General features: G+C 55.6%; 1 protein-coding gene and 1 pseudogene across 9 annotated transcripts in view; one reads left to right on the top strand and one right to left on the bottom strand.

The window, feature by feature from the left end:
* Window positions 1-1,948: 1,948 nt before the first annotated feature.
* LOC100995302 (RAD54 like 2) overlaps window positions 1,949-18,993 on the bottom strand; it is a 171,713-nt gene continuing 154,668 nt past the window's right edge. For all 9 annotated transcript variants that reach the window (XM_008972174.5, XM_008972172.5, XM_003818792.6 and 6 more), the window contains 2 exons: window positions 6,686-6,854; window positions 1,949-2,548 (listed from right to left, as the gene is read on the bottom strand). In XM_008972174.5, the coding sequence (XP_008970422.3) occupies window positions 2,256-2,548; window positions 6,686-6,854 (462 nt within the window). In that variant the 3' untranslated portion in view covers window positions 1,949-2,255. The remainder of the gene's footprint in view (window positions 2,549-6,685; window positions 6,855-18,993) is intronic.
* LOC112439426 (5S ribosomal RNA) lies at window positions 11,674-11,792 on the top strand (annotated as a pseudogene).

Genomic DNA, 18,993 nt, shown 5'->3' with positions numbered 1-18,993 from the left:
TAGGAGGGAGTGAGAGCTGGAGCCCAAGCAGAGGGAGGACAGCTCTGAGAAGATTCTCTTGACTCTTCCCTCCCACAGCAGGATGGGGAAGGACGCCCCTGGGTAGAGGGTAGTGGATAAGCTGTAGTGCCAGACTGTGCTGAAGGAATGGGGATTAGAGAGCCTGTGCTATCTGCCCCTAACATGTGAACACACTAACAAGTGCCAAGGGGCATGGCATCCCTACACACATTCCCGACACTGCCCTTTCTTCCACAGGTGTCAGTGGAAGCAAGGCCAGCTCAGATACATGCTAATGAACATGCCAAGCCCAGACCCCTCAGGCACACACACCCACATGTGCGTGTGGCAGTCCGTAGGGGTGCAGGGGTGATCACCAAGGATGAGCTTTTTCCCTGGACACAGAAACCTGATGTCCTGCTGCTGTGGAAAGAATACAGCTTTGAAACAAAACAGACACATAAAACCCAAACAAACACAAGCCCCATCACTAACAGGAGACAAGGTGGCAGTGGGAGACAGACATGGTCTTCCACCTCCAACTCTGCCACCGGCTGCTCTCACCCTCTCTGGCTGCCTCAGAGCAACAGCTCCCTGGGGTAGGTGAGCAATGGGCCAGGCCTCTGGAGCAGAGGGGTTGACAGCAGGAGGGTGCTGAGGTGAGGAGTCACACACTCCTTCTAGCCACACTCCCAACCTGCTCAACAAGTCAGCCTCACAAAAGGCACGGGGCTGTAAACACAGATATGGCTGTGTACAGCATCAGCCAGAAAAGCCCATGATGTGGCCTGCAGCAAACAAGCTGCACAGTCGCAGCACATGGACACACAGTTACACACAGCTAGGCAGCCACCACTCCCAGCTGTGTGCACACGGATGAGGACATACACTTAGCCTTACACAGTTGTACATGTGGACATGGCCACATGCATAGTACACATAAACATGCAACCACACACAGCTATACTTGTAGACAGCCATAATACACATGGGCACACCCCTGCCCCTAAGAACATGTGACCATGTCTACACATGGCTGCACATGTGGACACAGCCACGTATATACAGCTGCTCACACAAGGACATGCCACAAATAGCTGTCCACCAAGACATGTCCACACATACATGGCCATAATTATGGATACACGGCTGCAGGACACATAGCAAATGTGTGTTTTTATATGTGGACACATAGCAAAACACATAGCTTTATACATGAACATCATGAACATCACCATACACACAGTTGTACAGACACAGCCACACACAGTTGTACATGAACAAAGCCCCCATAGAGATGCTGTTAGCCAGCCTCACATGCTCCTATAATACAACCATACACAGACACAAAGCACAGCAATACACACACACACACACACACACACTCACACAGGCACACAGCCATCCACACAGACTCAGCCATGCTCAGGTACAATCATACCCTGATGCTCACCTGGCCACAGCTTTACCCAAGCAGCCCCATCCATCCGTGGTTACACAGAGCCAAATGCATGAGCGTGGGTGCACATGCACACACACAGGTACACAGCCACTGGCAGGCACAGTGGGGGAGCCTCGCCTACTGGGGAAGTACCAGCGTGCAGGCACACTAGTCACAGACACAAAGGCATCCCTTGGAGGCAGATGAAGACAGGCTGTGAGCTCCCCATTCCTGAGCCCTGAAGGGCACCCCATACTCAGCTCTCACCCAAGCCAGGCTCTGCTTGCTCTCTGGCAGCTGCAATGGAGGGGCAGCTGGCCACTGGGGTCACAGAGCAGGACGTGGAAGATCTCTAACTCCCCTCCTCCCCCCACCCCAGGGTACCTGCCATGTTCCTTCCATTCTTTGTCCTGGGGAGGGGAGGCTCCTTCCCACTCCCAGCCTATCTGTACAGCCACCCCCCCACCGCCCCCAACCAAGGCAGAACAAACAAATACACAACCCAAATCCAGGTGAAACAAGTAAATCATTGGCTTTATTCTGGGTCCTGGAAGCTCCACTGTGAGTCTGAAAAAAAGACACAACAGGGGCGGCAGCCCTGGGGGCTGGTGCAGAAAATAGTCCCTGGCTCCTCTGGCCCTGGGAGCCTAAAGGGCAGTGAGGAGAAGGCTTAGCAAGAGGCCTGGAGCAGGGGAAGTCAGGTCCCTCAGGAACCCCTCCTCCCCAAGAGGAAGGAGAAAGAGGGCTGGAGAGTCTGCTGGAGAGTCTGCTCAGTTCCTCAGCAACTGCACTGCAGGAGGGTGCAGGCCATGGGTTACTCCTTGCCCTTCTCAGGGGCACTGGGCTCCCAGGGCCACTTGGTAGTCCCCAGGGGCTCAGTCTCAGGGTCCAGCCGTGACTCCCCTAAGGGCCCCTCGCCCTCCAAGTCCAGCTCCTCAAAAGAGGAGCCGCTGGCACCTGACTCGCTGTAGCTGTGCTCGCTGCGGGTGTCACCGTCATCCCAGCCACGGCTGCTCGCCCCAGGTGACAGTGTGGCAGCTGAAGTCTCCCGGCTGCCAGGGCTCACTTCCAAGCTTACAGAACTCGTGTCACTCATTGTGTCAGCTCCTATGACCAGGAAAAGGGAGCACAGGTTAGCTAGGACCACCCCACCCCCTCCTCCTTGGAGAGGCAACTCAGCACGCAGTGCACTCATGAATAATGCAGCCTCCCGGGCTCAGGGGGCTTGCTCCAGCTGCCCTCTGCCCTCTACCCTGACTGGGGCTGCACAGACAGGGCAGAGGGAAAGAGCTGGGAGGAAGGGAGTGAGGGAAGGAGGGAGGGAGGGAGAGAGGGTAGGAGGAGGCAGCTGTGCACTCTTCTCCCCACTCTAAATTAGCCTCAGCTCCCTGCACCTCCACAAAGCCTGCTGCCCTCCCCCTACATTTATTAAGGGCCACTCAGCCCTGAGGTGAGGAGCTGAGGTAGAACAAAGAGACCCAAGTAGTGTCCCCTCCACCTTCCCCCACCCCCATTTCAAGCTTGGAAAGAGATGTGTCCAGGGCCAGCTACAGAACATCACCCACAGGGCACGAGGACTGCAGAATGCAGCAGGAGGCCCCTCTGCAGCCCTCCCCCGTGCAGGGCTCCCAGGAGCAGCATCCAGGGAGTCAGCAGGCCCCTGCCTCTGGTACACACCAAGTCCCCAATTGAGGAGGGAGCTGAAGTACGAGGAGGATGGAGAAGGCCTGAGAAATACTCAACCAGCTGCAAGGAGGAGGGTGCTGGGATGAAACATGTTAAGGGCTTTCTCTCCCTATGCCTGGGTCGACCCTGAGAAACCCTTACCCACCCCACCCCCAATGACTGGTGCTTCCTGAGCCACAAGATAGCAAAAGGGGATGATGAGAGCACTCTGCTGGTGGTTGGGGTGCCCCAAACCAGTGCTGAGCCAGGTTGATGGCCCAAACTCCTTCTAACCTGCTCCTTCCACCCCCAATACCTCCTCCAAGCAAGCAGCCCCTTCATCTGCCCTGTCCAGGAGCAACCCCTGGGTTCATCTCCCTGGATCAGAGGCACTGAATGCAGGCTGGGGTGGCAAGGAGGAACACACGGCTCAGGCTCGCTGTGTGCAGGAATCCAGACTGGGAGAAAGTGGATCTGCTACCCTTCCTGTATGATGGGGAGAGGGTCAGCTGTCAAACATCACAGAAGGTGAGGGGTTGGCCAGCTTCCCCAGCCACTGTCTCCATGGTGTTGGAGCCAAGCCAGGTGCAGCTGGGGTCTGCTTGGCGCCTGGACTCAGCCTGGGGCTTTCCTTGAGCCTCAAATGGGGCCTAGGTTGGGGGTGGGAGAATTAGGAGGTGGGGGAATTTGGGGTCTCTCCCTACCCCCACCACCTACTCAGCCCCCAGAATATGCCCTCTGGGTGCTACTGGCAGAGGTGAGGTGAGCCCTAGAAGCCCAGGCTGCTGGCCCAGGGCCCTCCTCTTGCTGAGGCCCCAGGTGTGGCTCCCAGGACAGAGGCCTGTGAATGAGGTGGTCAGGGAGCTGGGGGAGCTTTAAGTTTTGGGTAGTTTCTTCTGACCAGGGGACAGGATGCCAGGCCCTCACTGCTCCTTAAATAATGATCAGTGCCCCAGGGACCGCAGGCCTGAAAAGAGCAAAGGAGGGAGACAGTTTCTCCCTGGCCCTATTAAACTGTATGTTCTGTCTGCCCACCCACCCAATGGCTCTCTTGGGACCCCAGGTATAGGAATGTGCCTGCTTCCCAGCATGCTACCTCCTACCACCCAGCTCCTCGGCTAGGAATGTTCAGAGGAAGGAGCCTAGGGGTGCCTCCTTCAGGCCAGGACAGCCTGCTGAAATGAAGACAGCCCCTGGAGACATATATACACTTCAAGCAAAGGAATTCAGCTGGAGGCCAGGCACGGTGGCTCACGCCTGTAATCCCAGCACTTTCGGAGGCTGAGGCAGGTGGATCACCTGAGGTCAGGAGTTCCAGACCAGCCTGGCCAACATGGCAAAACACCATCTCTACTAAAAATACAAAAATTAGCCGGGCATGGTGGCAGGCACCTGTAATCCCAGCTACTCAGGAAGCTGAGGCAGGAGAATCGCTTGAACCCAGGAGGTGGAGGTTGCAGTGAGCCAAGATCATGCCATTTCACTCCAGCCTGGGCAAAAAAGGAAAACTCTGTCTTTAAAAACAAACAAACAAAAAAAGGAATCCAGCTGGGCATGGTGGCTCATGCCTAGAATCCCAACACTTTGGGAGGCTGAGGCAGGATCACTTGAGCTAACAAGTTCAAGGCCAGCCTGGGCAATATGGCGAAACACCATCTCTATAAAAAATACAAAAATTAGCCAAGCATGGTGGTACACGCCTCTTGTCACAGCTACTCAGGAGGCTGAGGTGGGAGGACAGCTTAAGCCTGGGAGGGAAAGGTTACAGTGAGCCGAGATCTTGCCACTGCACCACTCCAGCCTGGGCGATAGAGCCAGACCTTGCCGCAGAAGAAAAAAAAAAAAAAGGAGTGCAATACAGGGAAGTAGCATCCCTATACCCCCACCAAGATCTACACAGGAGGAGGTCCCAGAGTCCCATGCCTGCATCCCTGGGCAGAAGATACCAGGCAAGGCAGGGCCCTACCTAAATCCCCACGACTTGAAGCCCACCCCCTTCACCCAAATCCCTCCCTCTCACTCTGCCCACAGCCAGTGCAAGACGATCAAATATTCATCGCCTCTCTGAAGCTAAATAATACATCAATGTAATAACAGGCACAAGGCAGCTAATCACCCCCTTTCACCTCCCGGCCCAAGCTAGGGCCACAGCAGGGAGGCGGGCAGGGACAGGCCAAGCCTTGGGCAGTCAGACATCCTGCATGCACCCACCACCAACTGCTGTGTCAGTGGCATGCACCTGGTGGGCAAACACCGAGTCCCGCTGGGGTGTCAGGACAGGCCCTGTGAGAGGTAGGCAGACCCCTTGGCCCCAACACCAGGGAGTGGGTGGGCGGGCTGGAGGGGAGGAAAACAGGCTGAGGAGCTGCGGAATGTGGGAGCTGCCACTGCAGCCAGCTGTAGTGGGTGCCAAGCAGTCCTTCAATGACCCTGACAGGCAGTGTTTGGGAGGGAAGGAAGCTGGGTGGATGGGTCAAGGAGGGGGAGGCAGGCAGCAGAGGGAGGTCACAGTAAAATGAAGGCACTCTGTCTTCCTGCCCTGGAGGCTGCCTGGGCCTGCTGACCTTGTGCCATGTCCTGTGCCCACAGTAGGGGCACTGAAGAGTGTCTGCCGGGCACTACCAGGCAGAAGGGAGCTGTACCCCATGGAGGTAATTAAGTGGCAGATGAAGTTAACTGTGTTGGACACAGGCCCCTAGGGAGTAGAGACTGCTCCCAATACCCTTCTACCCAGCCCTAGCTGACACGTCTCCCTAGGGTGACCTTGGCTGTTGAAGACTGGATGGGCAGAGCATCTGCTAAAGAAGGAGGGGAGGAGGGACAGTTCCTCTCCCCACAGCCCTGTACCACTCCTAGAAGTCACAAACTCCACCAGGTTGGCCAAGGATAAGGCCCCCTGGGACCATCTGGGATGTAACCCAGCAGACCCCCTTGTGCCTGAGACAGCCCGGGGTCACAGATCATTGCAGAGGGGTGGGCAGGCAAGCAGCCTTCCAGCCTGGACCTGGGGCCTTGAGGCTGCCAGCAGGAGTATGGGCTGGCCCTGGAGAAAGGCACAGGTGACTGATCTCCTGGCTCCCCTCTGCATGCTCCCTGGTTGTTCCCTGGCAGGGAGAAAGCAGCTGGCTCTGGGTGGGGCCCGTACTGAGGGACAAGAGAACACTTTGCTCCCCTCCTTACCTTCCAGATCTATGCCAATCTTACTTCCTGCTGAGCCCCACCCAAGGGACTCCTTTCCTGAGCAGCCTCAGCCCCCTCCCATGAACATCGAGCTGTCTGTGATCTTTGTTTCCAAGGGTACTCCTGCTGCATCTGGAGGGAATCCAGGCAGGGTCTTTGTATCTGTGTTGCCAGGAGGTAATGTGTGTGAATCCACATCTATGTAGATCCATGTGTCTGGGAACAGGCAACTCCACATGTGGGTCCTCAGGTAGGTGGGTCTCCTTCCTCCCTCTGCCAAGCATAGCCTGACACCCACAGTGCCAACCCAGAGAGGGAGGAGCCTCCTCAACCAAGCCCCTGGAGTCCAGAAGAGAGGAGCTCCAGGAGGGCCCCATCCTCATACCCCACCTTCTGTACCTGTGCCATCCACCTGGGTATCAATGGCCTCCACAAGCCCCCGCCATTTCCACTCTGTCTCCTTCACCTCAGGCACATAGAAGTCTCCCTGCCGTGCCAGTGGGCACATGAAATGGATCTGGTCTTCCTGGTAGATCTCCAGCCGAGGATAGGCACACAGCTTCCGCTCCTAGTCAGAGAGTGGTAAAAGGTAGAATGAGCCCTACAGGGCCCCTGACTCACTTGTCCCTGGGTGACCCCCAGAACTGTCTATTACCTATTCTGTCCCAGGGGCTGGCTCTGCCTCTCAACCTCTTCCAAGTTCCAAAACCCTGCTGAGGGAGGCACACATAGATCACCCTAACAGCAGGGCCCCAAAGTCCACAGTGCAATAATAGTCTGAAGACCCAGGACGACACCCTAGGGCAGGTGGTAAAAGAACCCAGGAGCCTGGCACTGCTCTCCTATGTGTACATCTGAGACCAAAAAGCTGTTCCAGAAGGCACTGGTCTCACAGAGCCATGAAGCTTGGCACCCCTGGACCACCCCAGGATAGGGACCCCATGTGCCCAAGCCAAGGTCTCACCTACCAGACTTTCCATCCCAGGACCCCCTGGCCCTGACCTCTCCACCCCGGACAACGCTGACTGACCCACAGATATCAGAAGACCAGCACCCCCAGTCCTTAGGCCTCCAGCCCCTGCTCTTGCAGACATGCTACTATAGACCCTGAACAGGGATCAAGGCCAGCTAAACACCACTTCCACTCCCATTCATTCCCCTGCTAGTTTAGAGCTATGTCAACCTCTGAGACTATCAGGTATGGTTCCCATACCTCCTCACATGTAAACTCAGGTTTTAGCTGATGGGGAAGAGGGAGACCCTGGACTGGAAGGTCAGGTAGGACAAGTAGATCTAGCACAGGACATTACCCAGTGGGCTGATGTACCACCTTTTGGGCCCCAAGTTCCAAAAGGCACTCCACCTCCCTCTGCCTAGACACAGAATCCAGTGCTCCCCATCCCCCAATGAGTATGGAGGGGCACAGACATGCCAGAGCCACCCTGAGGCAGGCAGGGACAGCCAGAACAGGGGTCAAGTGCCTCTTACTCAGAGCCTGCCCCCCTACCTTTCCTGCGAAGGAGCACAAATACCCACTATGATGACTGCAAGGCCCCTGCCCTGTCACTGCTCACCCGCCAATCTTCACAACACGACTATTTATAGCACTCGCCCCGCTCTCACCATGAGCTCTGAAATGAGCCTTCCACTTAGCAATAATGAGAGACTTATTGCCTGGCAGGGAGAAGCCACTCCAAGACTCCACTTGTCCACCTGCCTGGCCAACCCTAGGGTTGAGGAACCTCCTTCAACTAAAGCAAGCAAGCAAAGAAGGGTTAAAAGCAAGCCCACGGATGATAAAGGGAAAGGGGAGTGAGCCTGAAAGGTTTATCTAGCTAGGACCCTCAGCAGCCAGCTGAAGGGAGGGTGCATCTAGGAGGCCACGCGGGAGGTGGATGGCCTGGCCCAGGTCTGGTTGTGGCTCAGCCTCTGACTCCATGGGTGATCCAGGCAAAGCCTTCCATCCTAAGTCTCCATGTGCTCAACAGCAAAGTAGAACACCCTAGCCCTGATGCTTCCAAGGTCGGTGAAGGAAAGTCATTATTTTTTAATAGTTGGAGTCAAATCTTCTTTGCCAACCTGGGTGCCCTCGGGGCTTCCTCCATCTCAAGAGTCCATGCCCCTGACACGTCCCATTTCTAAACACACAGATGGCTGTCTTTGCTTCTCTACCCACTCACATACCCACTCCAGCCTTGGTCTCCAGGAGGAGGCTAAACAAGATCACAGTGTCAGGAAGCAGGAGCTGTCAGGCTCTGGGGCCCCTCCAATGCCAGCACTTAGAGGCAGGCATCTGCCAAACCTGAACCCAACTCAGCAAACTGGTCCAGGTCACTGAGGCCAGGGGCAGGGAGGCCCCTGAAGAAGGTCCAGGTCCTTCCCCGGTAGCTAGATGGAAGAAAAGGATCCCTGAATCTAGTCAGGGCATGGCCTTCACCAACATCCTCACACTCTGGACAAAGGATCCAAAGGGTAGTAGCTGAGCGGCCATCACAAGAGCAGCAGACATTTGGCTTTTGGGGGAAGATCCCAGAGGACAGAGCCTGGGTCCACCCAGAGATTCCAGGGACAATGGGGACCCTAGCCCAACCCCTCTCAACACTCAAGCCACCTCCCTAGCTTCCCTTCTGGAGGAACTTGGCCGTAACAAGATAATAAGAGGGAGTACTGCTCTTTCCACCCTCTCCCCTAGGCTGGGCAGCACCAGGCTGCCACCCTGTGCCACCTGTTCTGCCAGCCCCCTCGTTGGCAGGCGGGAGGCAGCTCTGCGGCTGTTCTGCGCATCTGCCTCCTCCGGAGAGCCCGGCTCTGAAGTTGCCTGGCTGTGGACAGCCCCGTTGCCATGGAAACTGCATCCTCCATCCTTGCCGTCGCCTTCATCTCAAAGCCATCAGGGAGAACAGAGGATCAAGGGAGACAGAGGATGGAGAGAAAACTGTGGCCCTGCGACACAGCCCTTCCTTCTCTGCCCAGCTCTCCCTCCTCACAGCATCCCACACAGGGAGCACCAGGTCCCAGAGCCTGCTCCCAGACCCCTGGAGGGGCAGCCTCAGGCCCAAAACTAGCCTGGTCCTACCCGCTGTTACCTGGGGGCCCTGGTCCTCCCTACTGGAGGGAGGCATGGAGCTAATTAAAATGCCATTGACTGTTCAGCCCCAAATCATTATAGCACATGCATCAGGTCCTACCAAAATTCAGACTTGGGCAGAGAAGGGACAGGAAGAAGGCAAAGGAGCAAACTTCTAAGCCAGGCCCACAGGCAGAGAAGGGGCTTGTAGTTGCCCCCTGGCCCTTCCTGGGAGACTGCTCTCCCTTCCATGCTCTGCCCACTGAGCAAGAATGACTCTAGTGGGGGCTGGGGATGGAAGGTGAGGGGCAGGACAAGCTATATGCTCTGTCCCTGAGTGATCAGGCAGAGAGGACAAGCCCTTTCCCTCCCAGCCAGGTGCAACCTCGGAGGGAAGACAGGGTGACCATGGGCTGGCTCTCAGGTCCTTGCTGCACAGTAGGAGCCATGGCCCAGGCAATATGTCAATGAGCCAGTAAATATTGGAAAATCATTGGAGGAAGGCGAGGCCAGCTGCCTCTCCCTCAGTTAGCCCCAGGGAGCCCTTGGAGAGCAGACTGCCAGTGGCCAAGGACACTAGCTCAAGGTCACACTGGGCTGGTCCCACTGGTGAAGAGCCTGGGTGGGCCTGGGGTCCTCCTAGCCCTGGCACATCCCCTTCCACAGCCCAGACAGCCAGCAGTGTGTGGAAGCATTGCCAGGACATGAGAACGTGCTCTGCCACCGACACCACTGGCCATCTAACAAACCCACAGCCCAGAGCAGCTCACTCCCACACACAGACCCAAGGAGACTATAAAGCCTCTTTCCAAGGTGGGAGAGTTGCAGATGTTCACATTCCTCTCCACCTAACAGGCAAAAGTCAGTGAACCATGCCAAGGTGCCCCCAGGGTCTGCCAGAAACTGGATTCAGAGTTCCAGTCCCTCAGACACACCTCCGGGCCTTCCCTCCCACCTGGGTCTTCCACATGCAGAAACAAGATGGGGACTTGGGACACCACCCATGATGCAGGAATTTCTAAGAGACCCCAGACACCAGCACTTCCCCACCACCACCCCACCCTGCACCAACACCTGCTCACTCACTCAGGAGTGTTGGCAAAAAAGGGAAGGAGCAGCTCACCCACCTCACACAGGCTGCCACAGTGCCACTGCGTCAGCTACCTTGGGGACACACCACACACTCCCACCTCACTTCAGCCTGAGTTCATCTCCTGGGCAGGGTGCAGGCATTTACCCCATTCAGCTCAGGGCTCCCACAACAGGGCAAGACTGATACACCAGACCAAGCTTTCCCCCACGGGACCCACAGTGCCTCCCCAGCAGGTCTTTCTGAATTATGGGAGAGGAAGAAAAGAGGTAAGAGAGAGGACCTGGACCTGAACTATCCTCATTTAGTGCTTTGTATTCAGGACATCACCCTGTGCCCTGGCTTCAGCTAGGGATTGGGAGCAAATAGAAGACAGAAGAGGTCAGGCCCAGGACGAAGGCTGATGATGGGTCCCACTCCCAGGCTACCCAGAGGCTGGAGGTTTGCTTAGAACTAGGTGGCTGCAAATGCCCAAAAGAAAGAGGCAATGTGTGGGCCAAGGACGGGTCACATCTCCTACATAAGCTCTAGGCCCAGCAAGGGATGAGGTCTGGCTGAGGGGCCCTGGGCCTTGCCTTACTGTTCACCCTGAGCTACCCAGTCCTATCTATCCTTCTGTGCCAGGCTGGATACCCAGGCAGCTGCACAGCCAGCAAGCAGCTGTTGCATCCCACCCGAGGTAGTGGCATCTCCTCACTGGGTGAAGTGATGCATGCTCATTTTTAATTACAGACACCAACATCCACCTGCCTGCACACAGCAGTCCCTGCAAGTGGGGACTCAAACCCTGGAGGCCCCTCAGGCAGCTGGTCTTCATGGCACATGCATGCTTTGGGGAGGTATAGCAAGAGGCTGCAGCTAGAAGGTAGCACGTTATTATTCTGCCCGGAAACTTTCCTCTCACCCCCACCAGGCTGCCCCAAAGCTTCTGGCCCAGAAGCCAGACCTGTCTGTTGGTGCTCTGGGGCCTTGCCACAGCAGCAGGGAGAGCCTGCAGAAGGGCTGGTGAGCACCTTCCCCTCTCTCTACTCTCCCCTCACACCAGCAGAGCCCAAAGCTCTGAAAATGGCAGGCAAAGGAGACAGGGAGTAAGACAGGATGGCCAGGGAGGGAAAAGAGGAAGCAGGAAGTGGCAGAGAGCATCCCAGGCAGGAGCCTAGGGCGTTGGCTTGGCTACACAAATGGGTAGCTTCCCTCTGGCCCTCAATTTGCCCAAGTATGAAATAAAGGGTCTACAGTCATCCCACCCTGAATGCACCTGATCTTGTCTGATCTCGGAAGCTAAGCAAGGTCGGGTCTAGTTAGTACTTGGATGGGAGACTGCCTGGGAATACCGGGTGCTGTAGGCTTTTGGCCTATCGTTCCCTCCCTCTTTCCCTCTTTGGCCAGGCGCGGTGGCTCATGCCTGCAATCCTAGCACTTTGGGAGGTCAAGGCGGGTGGATTACTTGAGGTCACGAGTTTCAGACCAGCCTGGCCAACACAGTGAAACCCTGTCTCTACTAAAAATACAAAAATTAACCAGGTGTGGTGACAGGTGCATGTAATCCCAGCTACCCGGGAGGCTGAGGCAGGAGAATTGCTTGAATGCGGGAGATGGAGGTGCAGTGAGCCGAGATCGCGCCACTGCACTCCAGCCCGGGCAACAGAGCAAAACAAGAAAGAAGGAAGGAAGGAAGGAAGGAAGGACGGACGGAAGGAAGGAAGGAAGGAAGGAAGGAAGGAAGGAAGGAAGGAAGGGGGAGGGGAGGGGAGGGGAGGAAGGAAGGAAGGAAGGAAGGAAGGAAGGAAGGAAGAAAGGAAAGAAAGGGATTAGAATAGATGATCTTAAAAGAAGTGAGGAACTGGAAAGGATGAATAAAAACACCATTATGTGACGGTAAGAAAACTATACTCAGAAAACCCAAAAAGAATCAATGGAGGGACTACCACAAACATTAAGTCACAAAGGTAACTCAAGCACAGCCCATTTTTCTGTGCAACAGATCAGCCAAGTAGAAAACATAATGGAGGCCGGGAGTGGTGGCTCACGCCTGTCATCCCAGCACTTTGGGAGGCCAAGGTGGGCAGATCACCTGGGGTCAGGAGTTCGAGACCAGCCTGGCTGACATGGTGAAACCCCATCTCTACTAAAAATACAAAAATTAGCTGGGCGTGGTGTCGGATGCTTGTAGTCCCAGCTACTTGGGAGGCTGAGGCAGAAGAATTGCTTGAATCTGGGAGGCAGAGGTTGCAGTGAGCCGCGATCGTGCCACCGCACTCCAGCCTGTGTGACAGAATGAGACTCTGTCTCAAAAACAAACAAACAAACAAAAAAAACATAATGGAAACGAGATATAATGGCCCTCTTGGGGTTAGGTCGAGCCCAGGGCCAGCCTGGGAGCCACCGGCTGAAAGGCAGGGAATGGCAGAGGAGCCAGGGAGGCAGGTCCAGGCCTGGGTGGGAACCTGGGGAAGACTGCAGGAGTGGGAAGGTGTGAGAGAGAATGGGGCGGGAGACGGTGTGCTGTGCCTGGCACCCCAGCCTGCTGCGCCTGCTGCCGCCACTGCCTGAAGACTTTTCATTTTCACCTCAGAGCCGGCAGCTCACCACACAATTTACACCTCTATTCATCTCCCTGGCACGACGCAGGCCCTGGCTTCCTCGGTGTCCTGTGGAGGAGGGCCTAGGCAGCAGTCAAGCACAGGGCAGGCTGGGGTATTGAGGGGTGGGGAAACAACGTTTCCCTCTAAGCAGGCACATGGGACACAGGCTCTTAAGCACCTTAGTGCCCAGATGGACTGGGAGGCCCCTAATCCTGCATCCATACCCAGCCTTACCTTTCTCTAGGCCCAGAGGGCCAAGATACAACCCTGGTTCAGCCCTGCTCTGGCCTTCTTGGGCCTGGGCCGTTGTGTGGCCAGACCAGAGGGTTGGGGAGTACAGGAGTGAGTACCCCAAGGAGAGCTCAGCTAGAGCACTGGGTGAGTCAGCCCTGATCCCACTGCTCTCCCTTGCAAATCTGGGAGGAGAGCCACAGCCTTCCAGATGATGGCTCTACCATCGCAGGCTCCACAGCCCACCCCCTCTCCAAGATCCAGCATTCTTAGCAGCTTGTCTGTGTAGTCAAGGACCTTGAGCCCTGTCCTGCTCACAAGCTGACAAACTGGTTGCTGATGATTATCCAGCAGCAGGAAGGCTGCTCGTACAGATGGAGCTGGGAAGCCAAGCACCTGAGAGCCAGAGGAGTCAGGAATTGCCAGAGGGGAAGGACAAGTGGGCAAGTGGGAATGGAGAGGAGACAGGGGACAGAAGAGAGGGAGAGAAGGAGAAGGCCCTGAATTTCTCATCTCCAACTGGTACCTCTGACCTCTGCTCCACTCCTCAGGGAAGTCCTTTCCTTCCCACCTGCATAACTAGACAGCTAGCCTCTCCTAATCTGAGGGCTCAGCTGAAGAAGAAGTTGTTCTGCTTGGGGGAGAGGGGGTGCACTGCAAATTCTCTCCTTGGAATCTCTTTCCCCTCCCTAATTCCAATCTCAAGCTTCCTGGAGAAGAGCAACAGAATTCTTCTTTGATAAGTAAATTCCATCTGCCTGGGGAAGAAGGCTCCCTCTGGACTGGTGACAGCCCAACCCCACAGCACCATCCAGACAAGCTTCAGCCCCCAGGGTCCTGCAGGGCTGCCAAGCTACAATATCCGAGCTGGTATTTTGAGAGTGGTGGCTCCCACGCCGCCCTAGCAAAGGCTGGCTTTGTGCTTTCATTCCTGGGGGAAGGGAGGGAGGTGGGGTAAAGCCAGAGAGGCTAAGGAGCAGGTTCCAGTGCCTAGGCCAACAAAGGGGAGAGGCCTGGCTCCCAACACCTCAATACCCAAGGGTAGCTCCCTAAGGGGAGCCGGGGAAGCCAAGCCGTGGTATGGTGGGAGGATCGCCTCTTGGCTTGGGGACATCTGGGAATGAAAAGTCACTGCTACTTTCAGCTAACTTGCATTATCTTCGTGCAGAATTTAACTGTGGCCTCTGGCTCTTCCTCCCCATCTCCTAGGTACTGAAGAGACTTGAGCTGAAGCCCAGCCTGGATACTGTCACTCATCTGCTCAGACGCCATCAGTGTCTCCCTAGTACCTGCAGGACCCAGCCTATCTCTCTTAGGCCCAAACTCTTGCTCCTCTCCTGTACTCCAGCCTCACTGGATACACAAGCCATGACTGCCACCAAGCCAGTATCTCTGCCTGACCTGCCTTCCCACCTGGGGAACACTGCCTACCTTATAGGTGCAGCCCAAACGCCACCACCGCACAAGGGTTGTTTTGCCTTTCCCAGCGAATCTATCCCTCCCCTCCCCACACCCAGGCATGGCTAGGCTCTGTGGCTGGAGGAGGTGGAAGAGGAAAGAGTGCTGGAGGATTGTCACTCAGCTCCAGGTCCTGATGCTGCCAAAAGTGCCCTCCTCCCTGTGCCAGAGCAGGCCACTTAGCAGGTGGCAGCACCAGCAGGTAAGCCAGCCCTTGAGATCCAGGGAGGGAAGCCTGGGAATAGAACCGCCTCTGCCTCACTGAGGGTGTGGACAAGAGGCCCGATAAGGTGCCTGCGGCAGCTGCTTCCTGTGCCCAGAGCAGTTGCCAAGGCCTGCCTTAATGAATGCCTGCTGGGCAAGCGGGTACACAGCCTCTTCCTGTGCTTTGCCTCGGCTCCCCCAGCAGTCTCCTAGACCTGAAGCCTCAGCCCCCAACTGTGACTACCAGGGTTGGAGAAAGAAGAAAAGAAAGCCCACCCTGGGGCACCATCCCAAGCATATCCCAAATTGATGACAAGTTCTCAGCCTCTTGGTTCCAGCCCCACTTATGTACAGGATGGAGTGGCAAAAGGCATGTAGCCATCGGAACGATCCTCGGCCTAAGGGACCCAGTCTGGACTCAGCTACCGCTCCATCCCTTGACCTTGGGGCACCTTCCTTCCCTAGGCCTCAGCCTCCCCATCTGTAAAACAATGGGGATGCTGGCTTTGATTAGGACTCTATGACGCCTCCTAGCTGGTTCTTCCATGCGCAGAACAATGACACACACAAGAGACCTGCTGAATAAGTGACTGAGCTGAGATGCCAAGAGGGCCTCCCTAGTTAAAAATAAAGTTTGGAAGCTTCCCACGTTAGCTTGGCAAAGGTGACAGGAAGAGGGAAATGACCACAGATTTCACATTCCTGTTGGGGCTCCCTCACCTGCTTTTTTTTTTGAGACGGAGTCTTGCTCTGTCACCCAGGCTGGAGATCAGTGTCGTGATCTCAGCTCACTGGGCAGTGTCGTGATCTCAGCTCACTGCAACCTCTGCCTCCCGAGTTCAAGCAATTCTCGTGCCTCAGCCTCCTGAGTAGCTGAGATTAGAGGTGTGTGCCACCAAGCCCAGCTGATTTTTGTACTTTTAGTAAAGATGGGGTTTCACTGTGTTGGCCAGGCTGGTCTCAAACTCCTGACTTTAGGTGATCCACCCACCTCAGCCTCCTAAAGTGTGGGGATTACAGGCGTGAGCCACCACACGTGGCGTCCTCACCTGTATTTTCCCGGCCGAGGCCTTGTTGCTCTGCACTGGTGTTTTGGCCCCAGTGTGGACTCAGACCCACCCACTGACTCCCTCAGGGTCACTGAGGCAGACTAAAGGGAAACAAACACAAGGGGTTCTGTGCCCACTGGACAGAACACAGGCTGTGGCCAGGCTGTTTCGAGCTTCCTCACAGCCACTGCTCAACAGGCTGACCCATTTCCACAGGCAACCTGCTAGGGCCCATAGGCCTTAGTTCCAAGCTGGCTGCCCCATAATGCTATCACCCACCACTCAGGAGTTCAGTCACCACCACCCCAGGAGAACTCCAACCTGCAGCTCCCCAGGGTCCCTCCAGGTCCAGCTTCCAATCAGTCACACTCCCCTCAAGACAAGTGCCTCTCTTTGGAGCTCCTGCCCTACCTGCACAAGGGCTGGGCCCTGGTGCCTCCCAGCTCCACTCATACTGCAGTTACAGCATCCTCAGGATCGAGAACAGACATGTAGTGGGCGGGACTGGAGGTGGCATCTGCCCAGTGTTGCCCCTCTCTTAGGACAGAGGTTTTCAAACCAGCTGAGCCTTAGAAGCTCCCTTCCAAACAAAAGCTCAAGACACCTGGGTTGTAAAACTCACAGGCAGAACTACTCCAGGTGAAGCAGGAAAGGGTCTGAGTACAGCTCCCACCACAGGCTGATAGCCACAGGGCACCTCAGCACAGCCAGGGCAGTCTGAGAACTATGGTCTGGGGTCCTTGCCTTACTTTCTTACTTTACTTCCTTCCTTCCCTTTTTTTTTTTTTTAATGTTTTTACTTTTATTTTTTTGAGATGGGTTTCACTCCTGTTACCCAAGCTAATGTGCAATGGCGTGATCTTGGCTCACTGCAACCTCTGTCTCCTGAGCTCAAGCAATTCTCCTGTCTCAGCCTCCCGAGTAGCTGAGACCACAGGTGTACGCCACCACGCCCAGCTAATTTTTTTGTATTTTTTTTCTGTAGAGACGAGGTTTCACCATGTTGTCCAGGCTGGTCTCAAACTCCTGAGCTGGAGTAATCTACCTGCCTCAGCCTCCCAAAGTGCTGGGATTACAGGTGTGAGCCACCATGCCCCCTTCATTTATCTATTTATTTATTTTTGAGACAGAGTCTCACTCTGTCACCCAGGATAGACTGCAGTGGCACAATCATGGCTCACTGCAGCCTTGACCTCCCAGGCTCAAGCGATCCTCCCACCTCAGCCTCCTGAGTAGCTGGGACTACAAATGCCTGGCTAATTTTTTTTTCTGTTTTTTTTAGAGGCAGGGTCTCACTTATGTTGCCCAGGCTGGTCTGGAACTCCTGGGCTCAAGTGATCCTCCCACCTCAGGCTCCCAAAGTGTTGGGATTACAGGCATGAGCCACCACACCTGGCCTTATCCCCTTTAAGCCCCTGGTAAGACAGTCCCAGTCAACCCAGCTGTCCCAGAATTCGGCCACCAAGGTTCCCCTCACAGGCTCACTATATTCGGTGACCCCTCCCCACACGCTTTTCTCCAATTTGATGGTGGATAGTCAGACATTAGTCTGACCTCCAGGGCCACCTGCACTCCCCAGCCAATCAGCCACTACATGAACAATGCCCTGTAACACCCTAAACTTGGGAGAGGAAGCTCAAACCATTTTACAAAGACCCTCCCCCTAAAAACTCCCTGAAATCAGAGACCATGGGGAAGGGCACTTTTGAAAAAGATTCTGGATGGGTCTGGGAGAGAAGTCAGGCATGGGGGCTTGGCTGTGTCAGTCAAACACTCTCAATGGCCTTCCTCACCAAGTGCTACAGACAGATATGAGCAAACTGCACTAGAGACCTTACACACACAATCCCACACAACGAATTCCCAGGCTCATCCCTCAGTCCTGGTCTGTTCCATGTGTCCGGAGCCTTCCCTGGACACTCATTAAGACTGGTGAATCTGGGGGCCTCTGCCCATTGCTCTGGGCTCACATCTGGGCCCCATCTCCCCTCTGCAGGTTTGCAATTTCAAGCAAGCTCTGTTCCATCCTGCAGCTTCCAGAAGATACCCCTTTCCTGGGACTTGGGGAGTGGTCTCCTCCTGTACTAGAGGCCACCTCCTTGGACTCCAGCGGAGCAGCCTGACAAAGCTGAGGCATCTTCCATATGGAGTGATGGTCACACAGTACGCATGGATTCCAGGGGAATGAGTGTTCAGCCTGGGGGCCCTTAGCAGTTTATATGGAGAAAGGCAGAGTTCCAGCATCTATAGCAGTTTGCCAGGCTGCCAAGCGGGGGAAGGCTAGCCAGAGAGCCAGAGGCTGCCATGCAAACCAGGAAAGCTGAGATCAGCCATCCCTTCCAGAATCCCGAGAGTCCTGACAAGTGCTTCTCCTTGGGCCTCTCGCCGTGAACTTCAGGTCCCTCTGTCCCATGAGACCAATCCTGTTCCAGGCTCAGGCACATCTGCAACTCCCGGGACAGCAGCTGCTCTCCACCTCCCAAACCCGAAGCTAAGATCCATTCACCCCTGCCCCTCACCTAGCCTCTGGAGAGGCTGGTGAGCCTGCCAAGTCCTCCCCCCGCAACTCCTGGCAGTAGGGCTCCTGGCCTCTCTCACCCCTGCCAAAGCAGAAAGCTGACGGCTGCTGTCATTCCATTTGAAGAGCCTTCACAGCAGTCCCAGATCCAGAGAGAAAAAGAAGGGTGTACACACGCGCACGCACACACAGTTAAAAGCTGTCGGTGCTAGAAGAGTGAGAAGCAACTAGTCTCATTAGTAATCTCCTTTCTCTGACCTCAGGGCAGGGGAGATGAAGGCAGGGATGGAAGGGAGCCTTATACTCTCTCTTTGCTGTCTCCTGGGCTGAGAGAGGCACAGGGCCACCCCTGTCCACTGCAGGCTGTGACCAGCAAACAGAGCTAGCCCCTTCCTCATCTCTCCCCTGGCTTTGTTCCCCAAGACGCAAGGTCAGGCTAAACACAGGGGCAGAGGCAACCCCCACACCCTGCTGCCAAAACAAGCCCAGGACCTTCGGCCATGCC

The sequence above is a fragment of the Pan paniscus genome, chromosome 2, assembly GCF_029289425.2.
Source record: "Pan paniscus chromosome 2, NHGRI_mPanPan1-v2.0_pri, whole genome shotgun sequence".
In the NCBI taxonomy this organism is placed as follows: domain Eukaryota; kingdom Metazoa; phylum Chordata; class Mammalia; order Primates; family Hominidae; genus Pan; species Pan paniscus.
This window is presented reverse-complemented; position numbering and strand designations above follow the sequence as displayed.